We start from the raw sequence: 9,059 nt of genomic DNA on the forward strand, positions 1-9,059 counted from the left end.
ATACATATCAGGAAATGATCAGTTCTTTCTACTGTTTCCAGTGACTCAGCATGCACAATACCAACCTGACCCAACTAAACAGAACAGCGCTCCGTTTAGAGGGGCCTCTGTGGATCAGGCTTGTTCCAGTGCGTCCCACAGATACTTAATGAGTTTGGGATCTAGAGAATTTGGAGGCCAGGTCAACACCTTGTGGTGTTCTTTGTTCTTCGTTTTTTTTTGTGTGTGTGTGTGTGTGTGTGTGTGTGTGTGTGTGTGTGTGTGTGTGTGTGTGTGTGTGTGTGTCTGCATCCTGCTGGGGATGGCTGCTGCCATCAAGGAGTGTCATTGCTATGGGGTGGGGGTGCCTGGTCTGTTCTAGGTGGGTGGTACATGTCAAAGTAACATCCACATTCATGCCAGGTCCAGAAGTCTCCCAGCAGAACATTGTATTGTCACAAGATCACAAGGTCAATGTTATTCACTTGTCCTGTCAGTGGTTTTAATGTTGTGGCCGATCGGTGTATATTATTCTAATGTATGCAAACAGTGACAATGTTATATGAAACAAACAAATGTTTAAATTATGAAATAATAAAACACCTGTAGGAATAAATCCCAACATCCACCTAACATGATCCACAAGAACACAATACACTTCTTTTCCTCGTGCAACTGTTTTGGTCCTCGTGGCTCTCCGTACACATGGGATCACATCCCGACGAGGAAACAGACTCTGACACAAAACTTCACGATTATTAGTTAAGTATTTACACCAGCAGGCTAACATTTAAGATTTAGTTAGCTATAATAACCACTGTCGTGTATGGACGTTGTAAAGCGGAACCAAAAAATACCGACGCCGGGTTACAATTTCTCGTTTTACGACCCGGAAGTACAGGTTAGTTGCAAGGACGCTACTCACAAGCTCTCTGTGCTCTGAGGCATGATCACTAAATTAATTAACCTCAGTGTTTACAAGCCAACCTTACGCTAAACCTTTAGAGAATAATATAATATATATACTTTATTATTTGTGTTGCTTTGATTGTTGCTGCATAAAAGCTTCTGTAGGTCCTTGCAGCTATTTAAAATTCGTTACGATTATAGTAAAATCATGTCAGTCCTTATGATAACTGTTTGACCTTGCAAGAAAGAATAACACTGGTTAATTTCTGTATAATTTTAGCCATGGAGTTACTGCCAGTGCTGGACCCTCTAGATAAGCCCAAAGAAGGAATATGGTATGTAGGCTACTTTAGGACTGATTAATTTCTCTTGTGATGTTAAAAGGAATATAACTGTCTTTCCTTTCTCCTGAAATTGTTTTTTGCTGTCCAAAGGTATTCTTTGATGCCCAGGGGAAGTGCTCCAGGTGTTAGTGTAGGTCACACTTGCGTTTATACTCCGTCTGAGGATGGAGGAAAAGGAAGAATCCTTATTGTTGGGGGAGCCAATCCCAGTGGCAGTTTTTCAGATTCCCATATTATAAATCTAGGTAAGAGGTTTCGTGCTCAAAGCCTCTTTCAATTAACAGAAAATTGTGAAAAAAAAAAAAATTCTTAATGGGGAATTACGGTTTTTTACAACCCGGACCTTATTTCTGGCATTAAATACGATCGTTTACTCACCCATATAACATTGGTGTCATTTGGAGTTGTTCGGAAGATATTTAGATCCAGTGGAGCGGCGCGTATATCTATATAGTGGGAGTGACTGGGGCACCGAAACACAGCCTCTAAATAACACATTATCTGCCACGAAACTCGTTCATTTCGCCAATATTTTGTTATGATACGCTAGTGCTATTCCCCTTTGAGTCCGGAGTTACCTGTTATCATCATCCGGGGTCTGTAGATTGACCTACTAACCGCTGAACTGGATGATGTCATCTCTGAGCACTGTGTGCACCTGCGATGGTCGACTTGTTTACCTGTAATTTGCTACTGCTATTTTTTTGCAACATGGCTGAATATTTTTCCGATTCTGAGGTTGTGGACGACGACTTTGTTTATTATGGACGTCCTTACCGTTTTGAGCCAGAGTATACGGATGAGGAGCTCGTTGAAAGCAGGATGCGGAGGTAGAGAGAGGAACAGCTGGCCAAAGAACAACAAACTGCTGCACATCCGCGAATAGACAACAGGTAACTCCGGACTCAATGAGGAATAGCACTAGCGTATCATAACAAAATATTGATGAAATGAATGAGTTTCGCAGCAGATAATGCGTTATTTAGAGGCTGTGGTTCGGTGCCCCAGTCACTCCCACTATATGGATATACGCGGCGCTCCACTGGATCTATATATCGTCCGAAGACTCCAAATGACACCAAAGTTATATGGGTGAGTCGAACGATCGTATTTTATGCCGAAATACGGTCCAGGTTGTAAAAAAAAGGTAGTTCCCCTCTTACTAATAATGGTTTTATTTGTATTCTTTATCTCCATTAGTTATGATAAGATGCGTTCAAGTTCCCATCAGGATTGAGTCTGATTGACACATATTAATTTGTGATGTACTTGGCAGTGTGTCTCTTTGAAACTAACAGGATACGACTTTTACAGACAGTCATGAATGGGACATTTCAACATGGAGAGGATTGGAGGCACGGTATGAGCACTGCAGCTTTGTGCCAGAGAGCTGCCCACAGACCCTGTGGGTGTTTGGTGGGGCACAGCAGACTGGCAATCGCAACTGTGTCCAGAATGTACAACTAACAGGTAAAATCACCCAGTAATCTGTAATCATAGATAAATGTAGCTTCACTTGAAGTGGGCATGTAGATCTATGGCGATTCTGTGAAAAAGTTTGCATCCTTGCATAACCATACAGATTATATAATTGTGGTAAAAGATTAATTAAAAACAGTACAATCTATACTGTTCTTACTTTGTATATGTGCTCAGACAGTGAACCTCGTTGGAGGAATGTAGCAGCGAATGGGAAACTCCCCTGCCCCAGGACATACCACACCAACTCAGCCTGTCTAGGGGACAAACTATTTGTCTTTTCTGGAGGGGAAGTAGGAGCTGCACCTGTCTCAGACCCCAAACTTCACGTCTTCGATACAGGTTTGTGAACCTGCTGCTTAGCATTATTGTAACACACAATTATTGAATTAGCTTTGATTTCACCTTAACCAAGGCAAAACGATCAGATCAGTTGTTCTGATACGAGTGTCCATGTAAACGTAGCCTCTGTCTGATGCCTCTCTATTATCTTATAACGAATCAATTCTGTGACACATTTAATAGCTGCCATAAAACACTGCATTATCAATGGAAGGTATGACTCTGCAACACTGCCTCCGGTTGTTGTTCACAATGACATTGTCTCGGTGCTGACAAATAGCAGAAAAGTGTGAATACTTAAATGACAACAGCGATCGAAGCTGCACATCAACCACCTGTATGCGTAACTGTGTTCCAGTGTCTTCCACTTGGTCCCAACCGGACACACAAGGCAGGCAGCCACCAGCCAGACATGGCCACGTTATCGCAGCAGTGGGTTCAAAGATCTACATTCATGGAGGCATGGCGGGAGATAAATTCCACAGTGATATGTACTCTTTAGACTCGAGTAAGCCTCTTGAATCAATGTTCACCTGTATCTAAATGGGGTTCTGGGATGTTGTATTTTCTAAAAAAAAACAAAACTGTCTCCTGTTTAAAGGGAGCATGAAGTGGGAGAAGGTGCAGGCTAAAGGAGATATCCCCCCAGGGGTAGCAGCCCACTCAGCGGTAGTACTGGGCAAGAACATCTACATATTTGGAGGGATGACTGCAGGTGGTGCCACCAACTCCATGTACAGATTCAACACTGGTTTGTTTGCTTTAATTCAACTATGAAATTAAATATAGGTTCTGCCAACTCTACATAAAACAGTTTATATTTTAAGGTTTCTCTTTGGTTTCAGACAAAAGTAGATGGGTCCTGATGAAATTCGAAGGAGATTTGCCACCTAATCGACTAGACCACTCCATGTGTTTGTTTCCATGGAAGGTGTGTGGTGAGGGGAAAGGAGAAGATGGACAAGCCAGCAGCCCAACAACTTCTGAGATAATACATCTGGCCTTTGTATTTGGAGGAATGGACACTCAGGGCGTCTTACATAATGACTGTAATGTGACTGTTGTGACATGAAGATTTATATTGAAATAAAAAAATGTATTGAGCTTGTGGAACAGGAAGTAGGAGTGTTAGTTGTTTGAGGATGTGGTGAAAATTGGATGAGCTATTCAGTGACCAAATGTTTTTCTGTGTAGACAAAACTTATAAATGAATGTTACAGAAGTCGAGCAACAGTTTGTATCAAACATTTATTTCAATGTCTTTCCAGAGGTACAATGTCCAGATTCAATAAATAACTTTTAGCATTGCCTGTGAACATAAGGAGCCCTTGAACCCACAGACACCCTACTTAATGTACCCACAAATACCTGCCTGTCTGCCCTCCCATTACCCACCCGACTAAGTCCCTCCCCTTTACAGAATCACATCAGATCTGCATGAGAACAGCAGCAATAAGCCTCATATCCGGGCTGACGAATATCTCCGCCTTCCAGCGAAGAGAACACCTCTCACACACTGAAACTTATTTTAAAGTCTTTCAGAAGATTCAGTATGGTTGCTTGTTTTCGTCACCCCTTCCCTACCGCTCCTCTCACTATTTGAGTCCCATCAGTTCAATATGTACAGATGCCACTGTCAGAGAGGCAAGGGGTGACAGAAGACTTGAAACCTGCCTACAACTCATCTTTGTCTTCGTGTTCACCCTCAGCGCCCTCTGGTGGGGGTCCGCCTGCGCTGCCGTAAAGCTTGCTGATAATTGGTTGAACCACCTCCTCCAGCTCCTTCTTCTTGGCCTGGAAGTCTTCCAGTTCAGCATCTTGGTGTGACTCCATCCACTCAATCTTCTCCTCCACTGCCTTCTCAATGGTTTCCTTATCATCATCTGACAGCTTGCCACCAAGCTTCTCCTTATCGCCAATCTGGTTCTTCAGAGAGTAGGCATAGCTCTCCAGCTCATTACGGGCGTCAATCCTCTCCTTCAGCTTCTTGTCTTCATCAGCGAAGCGCTCAGCGTCAGTCACCATGCGTTCAATGTCCTCGGGAGTGAGGCGGTTCTGGTCGTTTGTGATTGTGATCTTGTTCTTGTTGCCGGTGCCTTTGTCCTCAGCAGTGACACGCAGAATACCGTTGACATCGATCTCGAATGTGACCTCAATCTGTGGTACGCCACGAGGAGCAGGAGGGATGCCGGTCAAGTCGAAGGTACCCAGCAGATGGTTGTCTTTTGTCAAGGGACGCTCACCTAAACAGAGACAATAATCAGGTTTGTTAAACATTTCTATACACGTGCAGAGTCAAACAGATTTTTGCCATCAAATATTCATTTTAAATCACATCAACCCCTTACCTTCATAGACTTTGATGGTGACAGTAGGCTGGTTATCAGAAGCTGTAGAAAAGATCTGGGATTTCTTGGTGGGCACCACAGTGTTCCTGGGGATCAGCTTGGTCATCACTCCTCCAACGGTCTCAATACCAAGAGTCAGGGGGCACACATCCAGAAGAACCACATCCCCTACAAAAGATAAGGTTCATTTAGTAAACAAGAAAAACTTCCAAGAGCTCATTTCAGTGTAGCAAATACAGTCTACATATGATCACATACCAGTGTCCTCCTCTCCAGAAAGCACTCCAGCCTGCACAGCAGCTCCATATGCCACAGCCTCATCAGGGTTGATGCCTCTAGAGGGCTCTTTGCCATTGAAGAACTCCTTCACCAGCTGCTGGATTTTGGGGATACGGGTGGAGCCACCAACCAGGACAATCTCATCAATGTCAGACTTCTTCAGGTCAGCATCTTCCAACACTTTCTGTACGGGCTTCATGGTGGAACGGAACAGGTCCTAGAAATGACAAAAGACAATATGGTTAAAAGCCTTATCAAACTTTGTTTTATAACTGGTTTGAGTTGTGACAACTAAACCGATAACCTACCATGTTCAGCTCTTCAAACTTGGCACGGGTCAGGGTCTCAGAGAAGTCTTCTCCCTCGAAGAAAGACTCAATCTCAATTCGGGCCTGGTGCTGGGCAGACAGTGCCCTCTTTGCCTTCTCAACCTCACGACGGAGCTTCTGCACAGCACGGTTGTCTTTGCGGACATCTTTGCCAGTCTTCTTCTTGTACAGCTTGATGAAATGCTCCATGACGCGCTGGTCAAAGTCTTCACCTCCCAGATGAGTGTCACCATTGGTGGCCACGACTTCAAACACACCATTGTCAATGGTCAGGAGGGAGACATCGAAGGTGCCACCGCCCAGATCGAACACAAGAATGTTCTTCTCGCCATCCCTCTTGTCCAGGCCGTAAGCAATGGCAGCAGCGGTTCTAAAAAACATAAATATAGAACATTATTATAGAGTAAGGAGGGAAAATATTTTAAATGTCACAATTAATTTCTTTGTCGGATACTTACGGCTCATTGATGATTCTCATAACGTTAAGACCAGCAATGGTTCCAGCGTCCTTAGTGGCCTGGCGCTGGGCATCATTGAAGTAGGCAGGAACGGTGACCACAGCATGTGTGACCTAGGGAAAATAAGAAATTAGATTTTATTACACACTGAACATCTGGAAATATTATATACTCTAAAAGGTGTAGTATTTGCTGTTATGTTTAATTTATTTTGTACCTTTTTGCCCAGGTAAGCTTCAGCAGTCTCCTTCATCTTAGTCAGCACCATGGCAGAGATCTCCTCAGGAGCAAATGTCTTCATCTGGCCACCACCGATGTCAACCTGGATATGGGGCTTGCTCTTCTTCTCAGTTACCTTAAGAGGAATATACATCAATTAAACCAGTGCATGTCACTGAGAAATTACTCATAACACCCTTAAACCTTAACTTTCACTTTAAACCATGGGGAATTGAAACTCACCTTGAAGGGAAAATACTTGACGTCCTGCTGCACAGTGGAGTCACTCCAAGTACGGCCAATCAGTCTCTTGGCATCAAAGACTGTGTTCTCAGGGTTAGAGGTCAGCTGATTCTTGGCAGCATCACCGATCAGACGCTCACCTTCGCTGGTGAAGGCCACATATGAGGGGGTGATGCGGTTACCCTGGTCATTGGCAATGATCTCCACACGCCCATTCTTGAACACTCCAACACTACAGGGAAAACATTTTAGAGATTATTATTCAGTGGCCTGTCATTTCAAACTACAATAATTACATCGTCTTTGACATCAAGCTTGAAGTCTCCATTTCTTACCATGAGTAGGTGGTCCCCAGGTCGATTCCAACCACAGTCCCCACGTTTTCTCTCTTGTCGTCGTCGTCGGCAAACACAGTGCCGGTCACCAGCAATACAACCCACAGCAGCTTCATCTTTGCTTTTTGATTCGTACTCAAATCAGTGAAAAAGACCTGCGGAGAAGAAATCTGTTAAATCGTGGCCGCTCCTTCATGACGTGGACTCAGTCTCCCCAAGTTCATGTAGCTCTCAGCTAATGCTAACGCTTGATGCCACTGACTAAAGCTTTAGACCCACTATAAGCGGAAGTGGGGCCTTAGCCATTAAAATCCTCCCAAAAATGTCAAATCAAATGTCAAACCCAGTCTCGAAGGAATAACAGCCTCGTCCTAACAACAGCAGTAAATGTGATTTTTGATCCAACCGCCGGTCTCTAGCTAACCACGTTAGTTAGCATGCCTGTCAGACATGAGTGGAAAAACGCCATGCCACAATGCACAGCCAGAAATACCCAGTTTGCATGTTATGTTAGAATTAAAATAAAATAGTAACGTCAAACTTTAATACACCACGGTAGTCAAACGTTTGTTTAACGGCCTGTTTGCTTAATAATTAAACGGTTTAGGTTTACAAAATATCGCATAGCTGCATTACCATATTAACCACAATGTTTAAACATACCTTAATAGAAGTTGTGTCTATGAATTAACGGCCTTGCCGGTGTCTCAACTGGAACTCGCCTCTCGTAGAAGTTGTGTCTCTCCTTTTGTCTACTCTGAATCCTTGCCTCTGTGAACTGATGTTGAATGAACCGTGCTCTCTCCATATATATGCCGTCACTTCTTTCCCGTCGTGGAGGCCCGTGATTGGCTGAGCGGCTGTTCGTTGGAACGCGGTGATTGGTTCCTTACAGCACGCTGGCCGCCGCTGATTTGCACACATCGTGTTGAGGCGACGTCACCGCATGTGTCCACTGCGCCGATGCTGATTGGCTGTCTGTCAAGGGAGCAGATGAACGCAGTTGGTGCAACGACACGCCACTCTAATAATGAGAGCTGAGTGGATGGTAGCATTTTTACATTTCATACGTTTCAAAGTTTGTACTGCATTTCTTTTTATAACACCCCTCCGTGTGTTAGATTCATATTCTTATGTTGCATTCGCCCTCCACATTGTGTTGATTCTGTGTTAGTATCATGCTTTAGTAAGGATGACTCACAGCACTGGGAAACAAATGGCCTAACCCATGTATTCGATTGTGACTAAATGTCTTGACATTTAAATTCAAATGCAAATGATACATCAGATTAACAGGATTACCTTGATGTTTCATCAGTGTTTAGACACCTGTCTTGAAATGCAGTCTGTAAAAGGTTTCAAATTTTAACATCAAGTTACTGTTCCATCAGTCACACACTGCATACAAATATAATACGTTTCTTCATAGTTTTGGTGGTACTGAGGCAGGATACTTACAACCTTACGTCAAACAAAATCACTGTGGGATAAATTAAAGGATTATCTTATCTTGAAAAGCCCTAATAGCCCAAATTATGAAGCAGGCACCATAGTTGGTCAATGCGATTGACACTGACATTTTCATGATTTGTTTTGCATTTAAAATATGTAGCTACTGTATATTCAAAACACTATTTCATATGAAAAGCTCTTACATAAATGTAATGGAGTAAAGATTACAACTTATCCCACTGAAAGTTAAGAAGATGAATAAAGTGGTACAAAAACCTCAAAACGGCTTCAAGTGTGGTCATGTTTACCATGTTTTTACATTCAGATTCGGAAAACTTTATTT

At 43.2% G+C, this 9,059-nt stretch overlaps 2 protein-coding genes across 3 annotated transcripts; one reads left to right on the forward strand and one right to left on the reverse strand.

The window, feature by feature from the left end:
- Positions 1–561: 561 nt before the first annotated feature.
- On the forward strand, positions 562–4,260 carry rabepk (Rab9 effector protein with kelch motifs). 2 transcript variants are annotated; one of them, XM_084572036.1, is made up of 8 exons: positions 562–880; positions 1,169–1,223; positions 1,323–1,477; positions 2,547–2,702; positions 2,889–3,053; positions 3,412–3,561; positions 3,655–3,804; positions 3,899–4,260. In XM_084572036.1, the coding sequence occupies exons 2-8, from the start codon at positions 1,171–1,173 to the stop codon at positions 4,123–4,125; spliced, it is 1,056 nt and encodes a 351-aa protein (XP_084428162.1). In that variant the 5' UTR covers positions 562–880; positions 1,169–1,170; the 3' UTR covers positions 4,126–4,260. The 2 variants fall into 2 exon arrangements, with proteins under 2 accessions (XP_084428162.1, XP_084428161.1); XM_084572035.1 differs by having other exon boundaries at positions 562–740.
- A 22-nt stretch (positions 4,261–4,282) lies between these two features.
- Positions 4,283–8,082, reverse strand: LOC311507617 (endoplasmic reticulum chaperone BiP). Its single transcript, XM_084572030.1, has 9 exons — positions 7,928–8,082; positions 7,265–7,419; positions 6,930–7,161; positions 6,685–6,822; positions 6,468–6,580; positions 5,989–6,379; positions 5,660–5,897; positions 5,402–5,569; positions 4,283–5,296 (listed from the first exon to the last, which is right to left on the reverse strand). Exons 2-9 carry the CDS (start codon positions 7,378–7,380, stop codon positions 4,728–4,730), a joined length of 1,965 nt encoding a protein of 654 aa, XP_084428156.1. The 5' UTR covers positions 7,381–7,419; positions 7,928–8,082; the 3' UTR covers positions 4,283–4,727.
- Positions 8,083–9,059: the final 977 nt, after the last annotated feature.

Source organism: Chelon labrosus (assembly GCF_963514085.1).
Source record: "Chelon labrosus genome assembly, chromosome: 22".
NCBI lineage: Eukaryota > Metazoa > Chordata > Actinopteri > Mugiliformes > Mugilidae > Chelon > Chelon labrosus.